This window comes from Diadema setosum, chromosome 15 (genome assembly GCF_964275005.1).
Source record: "Diadema setosum chromosome 15, eeDiaSeto1, whole genome shotgun sequence".
Taxonomy (NCBI): domain Eukaryota; kingdom Metazoa; phylum Echinodermata; class Echinoidea; order Diadematoida; family Diadematidae; genus Diadema; species Diadema setosum.
In genome coordinates this window covers 30,786,792-30,807,084 of record NC_092699.1, presented here as the reverse complement: position 1 = coordinate 30,807,084, position 20,293 = coordinate 30,786,792, and the positions used below count along the sequence as shown (strand labels likewise).

At 38.8% G+C, this 20,293-nt stretch overlaps 1 protein-coding gene across 1 annotated transcript in view; it reads left to right on the top strand.

The window, feature by feature from the left end:
- The window catches only part of LOC140238668 (uncharacterized), a 120,913-nt gene that overhangs the window by 85,932 nt on the left and 14,688 nt on the right, over positions 1-20,293 (top strand). Inside the window, exons 11-13 of the mRNA XM_072318569.1 lie at positions 17,761-17,928; positions 18,624-18,791; positions 19,803-19,970. Coding sequence (XP_072174670.1) covers positions 17,761-17,928; positions 18,624-18,791; positions 19,803-19,970 — 504 coding nt within the window. The remainder of the gene's footprint in view (positions 1-17,760; positions 17,929-18,623; positions 18,792-19,802; positions 19,971-20,293) is intronic.

Here is a 20,293-nt window from a genome sequence, read left to right as displayed (position 1 = left end):
AGTGCAGGCAGAATGGATGCATTTTAGATTACCAGCTACTAACTGTCTGTTATGCCTTTAATATATCTCTTATCTTGGTAGATATGTGCCATGTTGCCTCTGTATTTCACAGACATAAAACTATGTTATGCAAGATACCAGGTTGCAGGGAATAACATTTGTTGTATGGATCTAATTCTTCTTCCGTTAAGTGCAGCTTCATGCTTGAAGATGACGCACTGTAGTGTGTGAGAGTGTGCAACCGTATGTGTGCTCCACCAGTCAAATTCCACAGTAGTGTATTTACAAAATGTATACATGGAGTGCAAGTAAAATCCATAATTTTATTGGATTTGCAATATTATGGAGGGAATGTCAACCAAATTTGAAGGCTATCTGAGTTATGATGCCATTCTGGCTGTCACATCAGGTAAGGAATGGATCACCTAATTTGTTAGTCTTGACAAATTTGAAGTCTGGTTTTGTTTTAATGCTAGAAATAATCTGACAAGGATTTGGTTGTGTAGTAAATCACAATTTTGTTGATGATTGCAGCAGAGTTCGGGTTGCAAATAGACTAGAATGTGTAAACTTCCTGCAGGAAATTACAAAGTTAGTGTAGCTTTTAATTATGTGCCTGTATTGTTAGTGAAGTTGACTCATGGGTTTGTACGGTTTCTTGGATTTGTCAGGGTAGGCAATAAAGTTGTGTTCCCAGAGGAATTAAGTAGCTTTGTATATAGATGTGTTTAGAGGGATCTACAACTCTTTTGTATCTTGGGGCCATGAACGTTTTTATGTGCACAGGTTGGGGGTTGCATTGTTTGGAATTGAATGGCCACCCTGAATGTAATTGAGTCTGTACATAGCGGGATTAACTCTAGGGGAATGAACTTTGTTTGTAGTATCTTTTGTTTAGAGTTGTTGTGGGCTAGCTTTCTTAGAGGAAAGGAGAGTCTGAACCTGGAGTTCGGAGAGGACAGACATGGGATAGCTAGCTCTCAGCCCGGATGTATCTTGTTCATAATGTTAGTGTTGTGGAATGTACCTGTATTTTGAAAACTTGTGCTGCAATAAAAGCAACAAGGCATATACACATTAAGTTGAATCTCCCATTTTGTTTTTGGATATGCGTGAGGACTCGGTAAACTGAGATTAGAAGAGAAAAAGAAAAGTGAAAAAGAACCCGCGCGGCGCATATCACAACAGTTTTTGGTGTCAGGAGTGGGATGGGAATTACTTCAACGAAGTGTTATATGGAGGATTGTTGCAGCAAAGTTTGGAGGCATGGACACAACACATTCCAAATGATGGCTGACTGTGATTTGCTGTAGTAACACAAGGAGCACCAGCATGAGGATTTAGTTGACTGTGCCAGTGATGCATCTGCATTATCGTCATTCATGAGGCAGTCTCCAGAGATGTTTTCAATAAGTATGGATAGAGCGTTGGGGTGACCTGGCATTTAACACTCTGGCAAGCTGGCCCGAGATGGAGTTGGAGACCTGCTGTTTTGACTGGTGCCTCACTGAGGGACAGGAGCATGCAGGAGTGCTGGGCAACTTCAAGCTGGACAGGCTTGTAGCAGACTGGAGACTGGATCTGATGGCGCGTGGAGAGTTTGCTGTAGACGTCGGAGTGCTGGCATACGTCGGGGGCAGCTGGACATCGATCAGGCCGTGACGATGGGAGCTGACATTTCATGCAGTGAACACATATCTGATAACTGCTGAAGTTTTATCTGTCTGAAGGACTGAGTGGACTTAATGCAGATTTTGATTTATGATATCATTGTGTTTTGTATTTGAAAGTGAGATGTCTCAGTCAGTTTTACTGGTATTAGGCATACCAGTAGTCATGTGTGAGCAGTTTCTGTGTAATAGCATTGTTTGCACAGCAACCAAGAATGAGGTTAGTAGAATTGCTTCATTGATATGATTGTGTTCATTATTGTGTGAGCCACAATAATGGAGGGTTTGCAAATTGATAATTGCTCTCTGACTACATTTCGACAAGCAACATTTGAGTTTTGTAATCTCGCTCTAGGCCATTCACAATTTGAAAAGTTTGGTGGGTGTTGTGAAGATGGCACTGAAACACCTTTTTCTAACTGGTTGGAAGGATTCAATTTCGTCATTGAACCTTTCCATTTCAGTGATGAGGAGAAGGCTTGGGTTTTGGTGAGCAACCTCACGGGGCCAGCAAGAGAGGAGATAATATATTGCTTGTCGAAGGAGGAACAGAGGAGTTTTAAAGCGGTAGTTAAGGCTCTCCGTTCATGTTTCAGTAGGGAGAATTCTCACTATTTGCAATGCTTGTTTCACAATCGTGTCCAGCATGATAATGAGGACTTGGCAGACTTCAGCAGAGCTCTCATGCGTCTCTATGCAAAAATAGTGGATGCTGCAGACGATGAGACAGAAGCTGCAGCATTGGGGCAGCTGAGAGATGAAGCTCTGTCAAGTCAGTTTATCAATGGGACACGGGATGTGAGGGAGCGGGTCATGTTGAGGCGCCTGTATTTCCAAAATCGCGGCGGCAAGTTTGAAGTGTTTCGGAGGGAAGCATTGTTCATACTCTATGGTGGTCGTATGCCGAGGAGAGATGGGCTGAATGATGTGAATGTAGGTGCTGGAACACATGATGTGTTCACTGAGCCAGTCATTCAGCAGCAAGATCTCTCGGGTACAGCTACCATGGAGGTGAATGAAGAAGCATCTGCTCTTTTGAGAGAACAGTCGCAATGGGAAGGTTGTGTTAGTGCAAGTGGGGGTGGTGCAAAATCTGATGCAGGGGGACAGGGGCATGATAAGGGTGACAAATGGTTTGATGCCAAGGAGGAATTGGATGCTGGGGTGCATCTAATGGTAGAATCCTTGGACGGGGATACCATGACGGATCCCACTTTGTCATATCATGATGTCCAAGAGCATGTAAATAGGCAGTCACCAAGCGCTCCGGTAGCACACAAGTTGCGATTGGCTTCAAAAGGGGGGAAGATTACTGATGTTGATATGGATGCCAGTATCTTTGTGATGACTGAGGTGCGCCCACCTCAGAATAATGTATGGGATCATGTAAATGATCAGAGAATAGTTTGGGGCCCCTGGGAGTCGAATTGGAGACCAGATTGTGTTAAATGTCTTCTGGCTGCAGGATAGATTTACAGTATTCCCCATTATCATCAATGGTAAATAAGTTTGGTTGTCAAGTGAGAATTTGATGTGTTCATCTGGATATTTTTGTTGCGGTCAAACAATATTTGACTCTTAATGTAAATTTGTGTTGCAAGCACAAAACTTTGACACTGGGATAAGAAAAGAAACGTTTTGTGTAGTTTATGCAACTTCATCAGTTAAGTGAAATGATAATGCCAGTTTCAAATATGTTTTAATGATGAAGTGTGTGCTTTGAGAATGATGGATATTTCTCATGGTGTTAGTCTACACTGCAAGTATATATTTTGTAGATTATTCTGTTCTGAATATAGCCCTGTTAATTAAGGCTACTTAGTATTTTGTTGTTAGTGTGGATAATAATTCTGTTAATAGAAATCCATTTTTCTAAATAGATGTGGATTGCTTGGTGAATGCATTACGGGGTTTTATCATTTGAATGTTATACACAAAACTAAGGTAATCCCTTGATAGTGAAATATATTTTGTTTAGATTATTTCACAAATGAGTGTGTAAGTTGTGGCAAGGAATGTACACAGGGTAAACGGAGGAGAAAGCTTCAATTGTTTGAAAAAAAAAATCAATTTTTTAATCAGTTTGTTCACATGAATGTGTTTAGAAGCAATTCAGTGGTTTGCTTGAATTATTATTTTCATGATGAAAACTGATATAGATAAAAATTGAGATGTTCAAAGGATTAGTTAATTGGAAATTATGGTATTGGGTAAGATCAATGAATCAATCCTTTGTTATTACAGTATACAAACCGTCCTGACAAGATTAGTATGCATGTATTTGGTGTTTAAAGGATCATCGTGTATTTGAATGATTATTTTTGTGTAAATTTTGTATAGGGGCAAATAATTGACAGGGATGGCATTTATATAGCATGCTGTGATGAAGTTATGTACTCCATTTACAAGAGCTGGAATGCATGCTGACAAAAATTTTACAATTATTTGATGACGGCTTTTCAGAGACATTGATTTTTCTGATGTAATTTGTTGGTGTGTGATATTTTAGTAGAGAATGTGATCACCAGTGATTTGTCATATTTCTGCATGCAGTTGTATAATTTTGATGTGAGGAATAAGACTGTATCATATGCATTCATGTGCTGTTCTCAGTTATTGATGGTGTTGAGTGACACTGTAGAAGACGTGCTAGGTAGTAGATAAATTAATATTGGAGTGTTTTGTTAGATTGCAGCAGAACATAGCTGCTTGGAGTATTTATCTGCTTTCTTATTAAGTTCTGGATCTAGATAATTTGTAGTAAGTTGTGATTTACAATAACGTGTGTTGAAAATTAACGCATATACATTGTAGGTGTAATGACATTAATTGGGGGGAATTTGTAGTAAATCACAATTTTGTTGATGATTGCAGCAGAGTTCGGGTTGCAAATAGACTAGAATGTGTAAACTTCCTGCAGGAAATTACAAAGTTAGTGTAGCTTTTAATTATGTGCCTGTATTGTTAGTGAAGTTGACTCATGGGTTTGTACGGTTTCTTGGATTTGTCAGGGTAGGCAATAAAGTTGTGTTCCCAGAGGAATTAAGTAGCTTTGTATATAGATGTGTTTAGAGGGATCTACAACTCTTTTGTATCTTGGGGCCATGAACGTTTTTATGTGCACAGGTTGGGGGTTGCATTGTTTGGAATTGAATGGCCACCCTGAATGTAATTGAGTCTGTACATAGCGGGATTAACTCTAGGGGAATGAACTTTGTTTGTAGTATCTTTTGTTTAGAGTTGTTGTGGGCTAGCTTTCTTAGAGGAAAGGAGAGTCTGAACCTGGAGTTCGGAGAGGACAGACATGGGATAGCTAGCTCTCAGCCCGGATGTATCTTGTTCATAATGTTAGTGTTGTGGAATGTACCTGTATTTTGAAAACTTGTGCTGCAATAAAAGCAACAAGGCATATACACATTAAGTTGAATCTCCCATTTTGTTTTTGGATATGCGTGAGGACTCGGTAAACTGAGATTAGAAGAGAAAAAGAAAAGTGAAAAAGAACCCGCGCGGCGCATATCACAACAGTTGTTCAACCAGAGAACCATGCTTGAGAGTTTCTTGCGAAGTAGTTATTCTTGATCAAGTAGAGTCAATTAAGTCAAGTTCTTTTAATAATCAATATACAATTGTAAGTCAAGATGGTTCAGGGATAAAGCATGTTTGTGTGTGTGTGTGTGTGTGTGTGTGCGTGAAAACTCTGATGTGATCATAATATGAAATTATCATTCCATTATTAGGAAATGTTAGTTTTGGAGAAAAGATATAAAGAGCTGCTTAATTGTCTTTATACTCTTGGTTTAGCTGTCAGTCTTTTTCTTTTACATCCTCTTATTATGCTGCACAGCTATCAATATCTCCAGTAATAGGATCTGCAAAATGGGATGCTGCATCAATAGCCTTTGCTGCGATGACCTGCACTATTCAAAACCTTCAGAGGTTGACTATTTACGATGTCAGCATGACAGACAATTTTTTTGCTGCCCTGGCTGCATCAGCATCATCATCAAGGGTATGTCACGTAAATGTTTTCTCTAATGTAATGAGTTATAGTTGAATACAAGAGCATATGCCATTGTTTTTTTTTTCTTTTATCTGATTTCCAATAGGAAAACTGCAATACATTATAGGTTCACCTGTAAAAAGAAAACAACTTTTGTAATTCCTCTAAAAAAAGAAAGAGATCCATTGAAATAAAGTCTGAACATGTTGCAATATTGTACAAATGATGCACAGAATAGAGTGCGTTAGTGAAGGTGCGCTGCACCTTCACTAACTCCATGAAAATAATCCTGTGCATCATTTGTTTTATGAAATGGGTCGAAAACTAACAGCATTTTCATGTACCTTTGTGGGTCAATACCAGTCAGCTACATGTAGCACTCGCTCAAAAGTAAGATGTCCGTCCGAAGATGTTCATCCCAAACATTTACGCACGTTGCACTAGGAAATCCCGCACATATAAGTACTGTACGTATAAGAGCATACGTACGCCACATGTTATGCACAAGCAAGAAAGGCCGGCTGGCAGCCCGAACTAGAAGTTGTTTACAGGATTGACAGCGCGTATAGAAGCACGCGACGCACTTGTAACAACTGATTGAGCGTGCACTGCTAGTCTAAACATTGTGACGTCAGTGACTTTACGGCGTGCATGTTATTAAGAAATCAATGCACGCACACGTGACTCATTTCAGCGCTTCCAATTGGCTACATTCTTGAACCCATTTTATAATCCCTGTTATATCATATAGCAATCATGATTTCCTGTTGTGCGTGATAATCTTGTAGGAAATTTGTGTTCGAGGCAGGTTGGGGGATGGGGGGGGGGGCAACCCATGGGCACAATGCCCAGGGGGGGGGGGGGTGTTGAGACAAACCGTCAAATTAGGGAATCTTTGCAAATCATTTTCTCTAGAACCAGAAGGGTTCAGGTAAGTTAAGTTAGTGCTATAAGTAAGTAGGCCTATAGTCAACCTTGCCTAAATTCATCAGTCTTCGTGTAGTCCACTGTAAAATAGTGTGAAAAGAGGAGGAAAAAAATGTATCTGGACTGAAGAAATAGGTTTTACTCAGAGAAAATTCAATGGGGGGGGGGGGTGGGGTTAAAATCAATAGAATATAAAGAGAAGAGGACTTGAAAAGACCTTTGACTTAGGCAATTATTTGACTTATGCAGGATCAACTCAAGCAAGTTTGACTGTAGATTGATAACTGTAGTTTCAAGTTAGTAGTTCATAGTACAATCTGTAGATCTATGGATGGGTGGGCGCAAAGCAGGCCTGATTTTCACATTTTCATATTCTTGAATGGTACGTAGTTATAGTTATTTGTCACCACATTTGACAGGCAAAATCACTCGGTTGACAGAACAGCTAGGGAACAAAATTTATACACGTACCAATGGGCACTTTGCCCTCATCCCCTGGACCCAAGACCCCCAAATTAGAGAATATTATTGAAAAAAAAAAAAAACAACAACAACAACAACATCAACCGGGGATACAAAGTGTACAATGTAAATACATTTGTGATCTACATGTAGTTGTTGAAGATCCAGGGGTGCCATCGGGGTGTGGGCAATGAATTGTGACCCAGTTTGTATATTTGATCATACTTGAGAGATATTTCTGCCAGTGTGATGGAAAATGGGTAAGTCAAAGATAACGCGCAGCATTACTTATGTACAACTGTATAGGACATTCGGAGGCTCTTCTGGCCTGAATAATAGTGTTATGATCTTTGATCATATTGAATATTATCATGGTGATTTATATCTACAATGGGGTACATGTAGCTTAGTTACAAATAAAGTGATAATAGTGACACGCTAGACAAAAGTGTAATTTTTTGCTCAGACATTCGTATATGTGGATCAAAATCAGGGGGTGCTCCAAGAAATCTGCTAACAGAAATAATGAGAAACTAGACTTGGAATTTGTCAATATAACTGACAAATTAGGTGATCCGATATATTCGGAAATAAATGTTATGACCTTTGACCCTAATTTACCTACAGAAGATGGTGTCCAATCAAGTAGTTATTTTATGAAATAATGTACTTGACATGAACTAAACATGGGCAAAATATTGGGCTGATAGGGCCCGTTTTCTTGATTTATTGCAAAGAAAGTTGCAAAAAGAAAGAAATATGAAAATACATCGAAGCTAAGCTTTAATTTTAGCAAAGTTTTTTAACGTTATTTCGACGGCGTATGAAAAAACGGAGGGCAAGTTATCGATAGCGCAAAGTCTCAGCTGCAACATATTAAAATATGGGAGAAATTCAACGAAGGGTAAGTGAGCTGTGCTGGATAAAGACAATCATGTCAATTTTCACATCTAGAAAAATTCCCTCCCATAGAGATAACACGTCATAACGAAGATACAGAAAAAAGTACACCCATATGACCTTTGACCCCACTTTGCACAGACAAGATGACATCTGAGCAAAAAGTGGTTTTGTGAAATGATTCTTGCAACATGGTCTTTGCGTGTGCACAATATGGGAAAGATAGGACATGTATTCACCAAGATACAGGATGAAACATTTATGACCTTTGACCCTAATTTACATGCCCAAGATGGTGTCCGATCAAGTAGTTGTTATTTTATGAAATAATGTACGTGACATGAACTAAACATGTGCAAAATATGATGGTGTTAGGGGCTGTTTTTCTTGAGTTATTGCAAAGAAAGTTGCAAAAAGAAAGGAATATGAATATACATCGAAGATAAGCTTAATTTCAACCAAGTTTATTGACGTGATCCCGACATATGAAAAAAAAAAAAGGGCATATTTGCAATAGCCCAAAGTCTCAGCTACAACATATTAAAATCTGGGAGAAATTCACCGAGGGGTAAGTGAGCTAGGGCTCGATAAAGACAATCATGTCAATTTTCACATCTACAAAAATTCCCTCCCATAGAGATAACACGTCATAACAAAGATACAGAAAGAAGTACATATGACCTTTGACTGCACTTTGCACAGACAAGATGGCATCTGAGCAAAAAGTGGTTATTTTGTGAAATAATTCTTGTAACGTGGTCTTTGCGTGTGCAAAATATGGGAAAGATAAGACATGTATTCACCAAGATACAGGATGGAACATTCATCACCTTTGACCCTAATTTACATACCCAAGATGGTGTCCGATCAAGTAGTTGTTATATTATGAAATAATGTACGTGACATGAACTAAATATGTGCAAAATATGGGGGTGATAAGGGCTGTATTTCTTCAGTTATTGCAAAGAAAGTTGCAGAAAGAAAGAAATATCTCAATACATCGAAGATAAGCTTTACTTTCAACCAAGTTTTTTGACGTGATGATTTGTCGTTTGAAAAAATGGAGGGAACACTAACAATAGCCCAAAGTCTCAGCTACACCATATTAAAATCTGGGAGAAATTCACCGAAGCATAAGTGAGCTAGTGCTCGAAAAAGATAGTCATGTCAATTTTCATTTCCAGAAAAACTGCACTCCCATAGAGATAACACGTTAAACTGGTCAAATTTAACAACATTACTTTCAATCCATCTTTACGAGGTGATGCCGTCATCCAATCAAAATTTTGTAAGTACACTTTTGAAAGACCATTAAATTAGCTACAACATACTGAAATCTAGGTGAAAATCAGCAAAGGATTAGTGAGATACGCTCGAATGAACTTGAAATTTGATGACATCATATTGAAAATGTACTTTTTTTTAACTTTATTAAGAAATTTGATATGTTTTAATATTTTTTTCAACATTGCCAACCCATGAAATGACATTTGCATCTTATCAGCTTTAAGAATATGCAAAGAAAATGGGGGGTCACCGTCCATCCTGACGAGTAAAATCGGATTTAAAATTGGCGTTTTTTTTAGCATAGTTGCACTGTATATCGCCATTGACGTGCGGGCGGAATTTCAACTTTGACGGACCCGTATGACGTCATATTGAGTCAGATTGACTTGAAACTTGGTAGAAATATTCCTTGACATTTCAGACATCCGATCCGTGTGAAAAAACGGGAAATTTCCATTGCATATTAGTTAAGCGTGCCTATATGTGTGCGCGTACGCGTCCGTCCAATTTTTTCAATTTTTCAAAAAATGCTCCAAATGGTCTGAAACGTGTGCAAAAAATAAAAATGAGCTCGATTGGAGCTTGTAATATTTCAACGTGCGCGTATTTTAAGGGTAGAGATGAATTTTGAGAATATGAGTAGAATGAGCTGAACTTGAAATATATGTGACGTAAATTTCATTGAAAAATTACATTCCATTAATGAGATATGAATGAAAATGTGTTTTCATATAATGTTGACGTCACGGTCAACTGATCACTATAATTTTATTTGATATGTCGTCTTTGGGACATGATACATACATGGTATACAATCATTAGGTGATACGCTTTTAGCGTATCACCTATTGTGATTGTCAAAATCTGTCTTTTTTCTTATTCTTCTTTCTTTCTGGCCTATTTTGTGTCGTCAATATCTCAAGAATGACATTACGGAGTAACATGACATTTTCAGTCAACATGTCTCATGACAATATCTAGCCACAATAAGGTTTTCATGACAGTAACGTATCTATGACGTCATCTAGGCGCCATTTTGTGATTTTCGGACCATGTTACATGATCGATCATAACTTCATAACTAAAGGTCCTTTCTGTATCAGTTTTTGTGGACATAAAGTTCAGGTCACGCTCTATCTTTCTTTCTCTGATGCTAATTACCTAGGACGTCATCTAGGACGCGTAAGCGCGCGTCAAACATTTAAAAGGCTCAAAACAACTTTCCAATGGGAAATCTCGAAGTTTCAGACAATTTTAAGCGTTTCAAACAATTTTGCGCGTGCGCGTCCGTCCGCGCATTTTCGCGCGCACAGCGCGTCAGTAACATGAAAATGCACATTTTTTGACTGATCTGGATTCCTGATACTTTGAGTAACAATATCCATTGATTTCTGATCGATTTTGACAAATAACAAAGCAATGCACTGGCGTCAAAGTTGAAATTTCGCGTGCGCATCTATGTGCAAATATAGTGAAAAAACATGTCTTTGTTTATTTCGCCATAGCTCTTTAAAACGTCAGGTGACCCTATGTTTTTATTACATATTACAAAAGCATATGAATTGAAAATAACGTTTCAAGTATCATTATTTCCATAATTACAATATGACGTCATCATATCGTCATCTGAAATCAAAAAAGTGGAATTAATTTTTTTAAGGTACTGTTTCTGACATTCATTTGCTTGTATCTCTGCTGTTTAAGCTCAATATTATCCCAAATTCAGATATGTTGTACTTTGAACATTTGCCTTTTAAGTCCATGTCATGCTTTTGATATTTAATGACGTCATCATACCTTAAATTGTGATTAAAGGTAAAGACGCAAAATCGGACAAGTTTACGTGTATTGTCTATGGGAGGTGATTTTTTTTAAAAGCATCAATTGACTTAACAACGTTTAAGCACCTTTATCTCAGCTGATTTTGCTTCATTTCCTCTGAAACTTTAATATGTTGTAGCTGAGACAATAAGCTGCAGTAATCATGCATTTTATTCTTTGAAATCTCCTCATCAGATTGACAATTTTGCAGTTTAAAACTGAAAATGAAAATGGAATGTGGACAAAACGATTCCCCATGTATCTTTCACATACATAAGTTTACGTTCCCCATATTTTCTCGTCGAGACGTATGGCCGAGTGGTTAAAGGCGCCGTCTCAGAGACGTGAGATTGCGGGTTCGAACCCCACAAGATCACGAAACGTTTTTTTTTTTATTTTACTTTTTTTTCTTCAATTTTGTATTACATATTCGTCCATGTAGAAATCACGTTCGTATATAAACGCACCTATACACACACAGAGACACACACACACGCCATATCCCTCTTTTTTGTGTGTTGGAGACCACATTGCTTCGACTGCAGCAACATTTTGCAGGTTGACTTTGTCAAACCGATCATAGTATGTAATGACGACGACTGAGGTGTTGTACTTTGAACAATTGTCTTTCAAGACGATGTCATTGTTTTGTAATTTGATGACGTCATTACACTGAAAATTGTGATTAAAGGCAAGGTATCAAAACCAGCCGATTATAGGTTTTATGTCTGCGGGACGTATTTTTCCCAAGTTGCCAGAAATGGCATAGTGACCTCAGTCGTTACAGGGCCGCTTCTCCGTCTAGCAATGCAATGGATGTTCACCAGGCCACGTTAGTTGAGTGGGCATTGACTTTCCCCCTGTTATATCTATACATTGGTTTTTTTTTTTTGTCTTACCATTTCCGTGGATGACCCGTGGCCGAGTGGTTACAGAAACGGTTTCGCATGCACGCTCAATATAACTTCAAGGTGCCTATATCACATTCTTTTCTTTGTCGATCACAGATGACCGTCATCTGATGACCACAAGCGTATCACCTAACTCGTCCTCAATGTGACGAGTTTTCATGTCTCGTTGTAAGTTTGAAATTGATAGGCAGAGGACTTTCTGAGCTAACCTCTGCACAACTTTTGAGGAGAGAGAAATAAAGAAGACTAAAGAAAGAATCAGTACAGATAAAGAAGGTGATCCGAGAGGATACTCGGATCACCTAATACTCGGATCACCTAAATACCCTTAATATGTATATGTAACAATAATGTCTTAATTCATAGACTATACAACAGGGCATTTGCGTGATTTCTTTGCTAGTCTTAGAATTCAGACCCACAACACTACATATGTGCATGTTTACAATAATGCACTATTTTTACATGTTTTTCCTAGATGATAACAGGTGGCTAGTCTGTGTTGCAGACCTGAGGGGGTTTGTTGGAACAGTCCAGTTTTCTCAAACACTTTTTAATTAGGTGATCCGAGTATCCTCTCGGATCACCTTCTATATCTGTACTGATTCTTTGTTTTTAGGTGATCCGAGTATCCTCTCGGATCACCTATTGTATCTGTACTGATTCTTTCTTTATATATATCTCTTCAAATGGTGTGCAGAGGTTAACTCAAAAAGTCCTTCGCCTATCACTTTCAAACTTACACCATGTATGTATCATGTCATAAGGACGACAGACCTAATGTATCATTGTGATCAGTTAAAGGACAAATCCACCTTCATATGCATAAGGATTGAGAGAATGCAGCAATATTTCATAAAAAATCGACGGACACGTATGCGCACGCGCATATACGCACGCACAGCTAATATGCAATAGAAATTTCCCGTTTTTTCACACCGATCGGATGCCTGAAATGTCAAGAAATAATTCTACCAAGTTTCAAGTCAATCCAACTCAATATCACATCATACGGGCCCATCAAAGTTAAAATTCCGCGCGCGCGTCAATGGCGATATACAGTGCAACTATGCCAAAAAACCGCCAATTTTAAATCTGATTTTACTCGTCAGGATGGGCAGTGACTCCCCATTTTCTTTACATATTCTGAAAGCTGACGATTTGAACATGTCATTTCATGGGTTGGCGATGCTGGAAAAATGATTAAAAGATATCAAATTTCTTCATGAAATAAAAGTATATTTTCAAAATGACGTCATCAAATTTCAAGTTCACTCGAGCGTATCTCACTTATTCTTTGCCGATTTTCCCCCAGATTTCAGTATGTTGTAGTGTATCAAATGTTCTTTCACTATTGTTGATCAAAATTTTGATTGGATGATGGCATCACGTCGTAAAAATGAATTGAAAGCAACCATGTCAAATTCGACCAGTTTACGTGTTATCTCTATGGGAGTGCAGTTTTTCTGGAAATGAAAATTGACATGACTATCTTTATCGAGCACTAGCTCACTTACCCTTCGGTGAATTTCTCCCAGATTTTGATATGTTGTAGCTGAGACTTTGCGCTATCGTATTTTAGGCCTCCATTTCTTCATACGGTGTCGGGATCACGTCAAAAAACTTGGTTGAAATTATGTTGAAATAGTTGAAATTAAGACACCATCTTGGGTATGTAAATTAGGGTCAAAGGCCATAAATGTTTGATCCTGTATCTTGATGAATGCCTGTCCTATCTTTGCCATATTTTGCACACGTGTAGACGATGTTGCAAGAATCATTTCACAAAATAATCACTTTTTCCTCAGATGCCATCTTGGGAGTGCAAAGGTGGGTCAAAGGTCAAATATACACTGTACTTCATTCTGTATCTTCGTACAGATGAAACCTGTATGGTCATGCCTATTGCGATCTGGACTCGAATCATTGATTTACAAATAGATCGGATCACCTTAATTTGTCAGTGTTGACAAATTACAATCTCTAGTTAAATGACTTGATATTATTACTGGTAAAGGATTATAGTACTGTCTACCTCCTGTAGAGAAATGGCAAAGCGTGACGTGTGACTCTGGCTCAGATAAATGTTGGGCAATGACTGAACCAGGTGGAGGTCGTACATCACAACTCATTTTTTTTTTTTCTACCAGTTCCAGAAGTCTACTGGCTGAAGCTGCATGTTGCATTGAGAATTTGGAGGTCTTAGGTATTGCCCCAAAAATTTCCACACAAATTTATCCTGTTTCCTCCAAGATTGTGTGAATCCCATAGTTTTAACGTAGGGACCACCCTTTTCCTGTAAGCAATTTTTATAGTCCTCTCTTCTGCTCTCTAATGTGTTTCTTATTTCCTATGGAGGTTATTCAAATGTTTCAAAAGGGTAAAAGTTTATTGTGTCCACAGATGATGTGAAATTTAGACATTTTGAATATTTTTTAAATGTATTTGTATTTGTAGTTTCACTCATAGAGACTCTAAGTAGTTTGAATATTTTGGGTCTGAGAGCTATCGATAGACATGTTATTCACAAGTAAAAGCAATATTTGGTTAGTTCACATTTTCCAAAGGGAGTGGGGTGTAGTTGGCTGGTGAACAAAGTCTATGGGGGGAGTTTACCAAGGCGATATATATCAAACAAAATTGACATAGAGTGGAATCTAAATCACACTATAATATGACAAAATTCCCGACACCACAGGCATGAATTCAAATATTTATGATGCTTTATGTCAAAATACATTCCATCCAAAATACATGTGATTAATACGAGGGAAAAATATAGTATAAAAAAATAGCAATAGCTCAACTAATCCCATTAATCCAGCAGCATAATGAAATGATTGTTAAGTTTTATTGCCTTGTCAATTGAAGATGATGTTATATAATGGCAATTATTAAAGTCAACTAGCTCTATATTAAGAAGCCAAAAAGAAGGGGTGGGATGGGATGTGGAGAGGAGAATGAAGTAAGTTTCCGGGTAACAGTAGTTTTGAATTTCCTTAATTCCCGGTAGGTCACCATGGATTGGAACATTTGTGTAATCTGCCAGAAACAAACACAAGAATCACTTAAAGGTTCTGTTTACCTTTGGGAGAGTGATGTAAAAAAAAATAAAAAATTCAAGATCGTATCAGGACAACTCCCCTGGAGGACTACTCCCCCGGGGACTATTTCCATCTGACAACTCCTCCGGAGGGCCGCTCCCCAGGGGGACGTCTCCCCCGGAGGACAACTCCGGAGGGCCGCTCCCCAGGAGGACGTCTCCCCTGGAGGACCACTCCCCCGGAGGACCACTCCCCTGGAGGACCACTCCCCCGGCGGACCACTCCCCAGGAGAACGTCTCCCCTGGAGGACCACTCCCCCCGGAGGACCACTCCCCCGGAGGACCACTCCCCCCGGAGGACTCCCTCGGAGGACCACTCCCCCGGAGGACCACTCCCCCAGAGGACTACTCCTCCGGAGGATCACTCCCCCGGAGGACGTCTACCCAGGAGGACTACTCCCGAAAAAACCCCACGGCATGATGCGCTTGTCCTGATGGGTGAAGCGAATACAGGGGAAACTCGGTATAACGAACACTGCTATAACGAGATATCGGTTATAACGAGGAAATTTTCCCGGTCCCAAATTTCCTTCCACACAAGTCTATGTAAAATGCTACTCTTATAGCGAGATCGGCTATAACGAAATAACTGCTATAACGAGATAAATTTTGTGACTTCCAAACAAAGAAAAATATAGCCAATCAAACCTGCGATAGCGAGGTAAAGCAAAATGCCTTCGGTAAAGCTTTACTTCGCCTGTGCTATCATCTTCCGAGATTGTAAAGCTTGATGCGCCAAAAACAGTCTTGTACACACATAATCATTTTCTTCAGTGCACTCCAGCTAGCACTACATGTTGTACGTGTAAGTGTGTGTGTGCGCGCACACTGATACATGCAGAAAATGTGGTGGGACGGCCATAATGTATGCATGACATCATCATGACGTTTAGCAGGAATGAGGCAATCTGATGCTGTGATTGGCTTTCTACATAGGGAATTCCCCATCTTCACACACACGCAGTCATAATGTACATCCAATACAGAATGTGTCACATACACACACAACATTGTGCAGCCCATATTCAAGCTTCCATACAACACACACCCATACGATAACCACATACCAATCCACATACGATCTTGATACAATCGCAAGCTACATGTATATAAATTTACAAATTCAAACATCTACAATTAATAAGAAACACATTCATGACTTGATATTGGATTTCCTTGGCGAAAAACATCTTCTTACCCATAAAGGTGAGTAATTCCCTCACACACAATATCAAGTTATCAGTATTGATTAAAATATGATGGGTAGTCCCACATGTGCAAATTAATGTCTTTATGTTATGCCTTCTTTTATGCCTACTGATATAACGAGATATCGGCTATAACGAGGAAAATGACTCGGTCCCGACCATCTCGTTATATCGAGTTTCCACTGTACCAAGGTTGGAAAGCTGCCTTCAATATAACATACGCAGTGCATGGGAAATTTGGTATCGGTGAATCAAACGAGGCTGGCGATTACAAACGCCATGCTTGAACAACGTACCATCCCAAAGACTACTGAACTGAACTGCTGGGCTATCTCAAAAACTAAAAACTGAACTCAACGGCAACTGCAACTGCAACTGCAACTGTAACTGCCCCTTCCCAGTGCATGCAACCCGTTTTATATCCCCTCGGGGCTTGGTCACTGACAGCCAATGTCCACTGGACATGCCCCAGTGCATTCAGACAAAGGCTCGAGGTGCATGCACTTGAGCAGGTGAGTTGGGTAACTTGTGTTAAATGAACTTGTGTATATTGGAGACATTTAAGGGTGTGTATCAACCGCCCTCTGTTGAGCATTGACTTGGGGCAATTGAACCCAATTTTGTTACACAACTCACGAGTCATACAGCCCATTAGTTCGACACTAAGTCAATAAGGCCCACGAGACCGACACATTACGCGCCGTGTTGTAGCTTTCGAACTCGGCTGTTTTTTACCTACTTTGGAACTCATGGGCTTTATTTGCCTAGTGTCGAACTCGTGGGCTGTATGACTCATGGACCTGTTTTCAATGTTGAACTCGTGGGCTGTATGACTAGTGGGTGTCGGTCTAGTGGGATGACCCTGTTCCAAACACAGTCTACCCACTAAAGCTGTCTGTAGAGGTATATTTTATTCCTCTGGGAACACGCCTTTATTGCCTACCCTGAAAGATTTGAGAAAATGATACAAGCACAAAGTCAACTTCACCAACGATGCATGCACTAAAGCTACTACAGTGTATGTAATAATTTCCTGTGTGAAGTTTACTCACTCAGAGATCCAGTAGAATACATTAAAGCTTACTGCTGCCTCCCAAAAAATGTTGATTTACTACATTACCGTGTAAAACATTCAGAATCCAAAGGCCAAATGACTTGGCGCGAGGATATTTCTATCTCACCTAAGAGTGAGCATTTGCAATCATCTGGTGTCCGTTGTACTGTCATGATGACAGTCATCATGACAGACATACGCATGTACAATGTTTTTTTTTTTTTGGGGGGGGGGGGGGGGATGGAGAGGGGCTTCTCCCGAAGGAGTGTCTTGCTTTATTTTAAAGTTTGATTCATGGCAGCTTGATTTTACTTTAGGATCTGCGTAGTGGTTAATTCCAACCTTACAGTGTAGTGTAACCATTTAATTAGCATTTAATTGGTTACTTTCCCCCTCCTTTACTTGCTGCGTAGCTGAAATCATTCAGGTACTTACGAGGAACTAAATTCTCAGCTGCTGCATCAAAGGACTTCGCCAAGAGTATCTGTACCATACCAAATCTTCAGAAACTGGAGCTACAGGATGTCAGCATAGCGGATGATTTTTTCCTTTCTCTTGCCACATCAGCATCAAAAGCAAGGGTAACTTATTTTGTCTTCAATAGTCTCATTTTATTTTGATGAAGTGTGCAATATGTATCCAATCTGTCTGCAATAACAGCAAGAATAGACTAATGGTAGTGATCCAACAAGGGCATGAGCATAATATCTAAATAGATTAGACAAGCATTTAATGTAAAGTACACTGTATGCAATTTTTGTTCTGTTTTCATGACACTGCTATATCAGTGAAGATCACATCATGGGAATAAAATGAAGGGATGATGTGAATACCTTTTCATTTGGTTTTTAGCAAAAATGTGTTGACTAGATGTACGAGTAAACTGTTTTATCTCTATTTCATAGTTATTGTATTACCTTTCATGGTAACAAACTTTAGTCATTGACTTGTACTTAGATTTCAATGGTTTACAAAATAAAAGTTTGAGTAAAGAGTGAAGGAACAAATATTAGTAATATGTGGCCATGTTGGAAAAGGAGTATTTACAGCAAAAGGCTTACAAGCCAACCAGAGAGACTATTGTCTAATATGTGATTAGTAATCATATTCTCTTCTTTTTTCCTATTTTATTTTTATTCATTGTTTTATTTTGTTTTGTTTTGTTTTTTTTTTTTTTGGGGGGGGGTGAGGAAAACGAAATCATTCAAATCCCACTCTGTAGGCTGACAATAGTCAACATTTATATTATTTTTCTCCTGCCTATCTTGCTAAGAAGCTGAAATTAATTAAGCACATTGGAGGACCGGACATCTCACCTGCTGCATCACAGGCATACGCCAAGAGTATCTGTACCATGCCAAACCTTCTGTCTCTTGAGCTTAAGGATGTCAGCATGGCAGACAATTTTTTTACTGCCCTCGCCGCATCAGCATCAGGAGCAAGGGTATCTAATTTTCCTTTGCTTAATTTCATATATCCAAAACACCCGAACTCCTATTTGTGTGCAATAGAAAAAAAAAACAAACCCAAAAACAAGGAAAATATAATTTTTTATCAAAGGAGGGAAAGTTTTAAAGTAGGACGAGCATGTAGGAATATTTGTTTTTCTTTTTACTTTTTCAAGACACATGTAAAAGATGTAATATGTAACCCCATGCCATATACCGTAGGGAAGTCACTATCACTCCACATTCAACAATCCTATAAAGAAAATGTTATGGTGATAAATGGTGGTAAAACTTATGAAAGTTGATGCGGGGTCAATGGTATGGCTTAACAACGACCCACTGAAACACTGATGTCCTTTTCCTTGTGCAAGTGCTATTCAAGTCAAAACCGCTCTAGAATGACTAATGCAAAGGAAATAGTTTACTCCCCTGGAATTCACTTTGAGTTTATATACAATATATTAATTTGATATACTAATCTAATTTATGTAATATGGTACAGTTGAACCTCTCGTATCCGGACAAGTCGGGACCGGGGCTCATCCGGATAAGGGATTTGGCCGGATACGGGAGACTCGATGCTTTATACATGTACATATACATACACATGTACTGATATAGCCCATTGTAGTACCACATGTAGTAATGTGTATACTGCAACCTTTTCATTGTTACATTTGGGGATGTTTGGGGATGTTAAAATGTCTGAAGGTAAGCAATTTGGAAGGAAATTTGATGTAATGTATCTTAATCATGTTGGAAGTAATGTGTTATTCATGTGTGTTTGTGTAGGAGTTCTCAAGGAGTTGGGAATACCCCTTTCCTCCCGTAATTATTTTAAAAAATCACGGCGAGATTGCGTCCGTATAATAGAGAGATCCGGAGAAAGGGAGGCCGGATAAGAGAGGTTCAACTGTATAGTGTTTCATGTCACTCTATATTCATACAATTGTACCATATAATTTCATCTTACACTTGTATTTCAACCTTTTTGTGATCCTGCATAGCTCCTGTCATTGCAGCACGATGGAGGACCTGTCTTGTCGGCTGATGCATTGCAGGATTATGTCAAGTGTATCTTCAGAATGCCGCATTTTAAGACTCTTCATGAAGTATCTATTTCACCCAGCGAATTTAAGGCTTCTTCTCCTTCAGTGACAAGAGGAACCGCATCGGTATTTTCATTCCTTTATTACTGTGTGTTTCCCATTATGTGTAGGATGTACACTGATAGTTTTCGTAAATGTTCATAAGCAGAAACAACAATTTCAGTCTGGATGGAAAGGAATCCATCTAAAATGCCATTTTGTTATTTTGTTGAAATTTTGATTGTTATGATGTTAGAAGCACCATTTGAATGAATTCCCTCGACAACTTTTTTTGGCCAATTTTGGCATGATTGCTCTTTCTTTAACAGTATTTATTATGCAACTTTTCACATGAATTATAACACATATCCATGCACATGTAATTTTTTTATTATTATTATTGAAAAAAA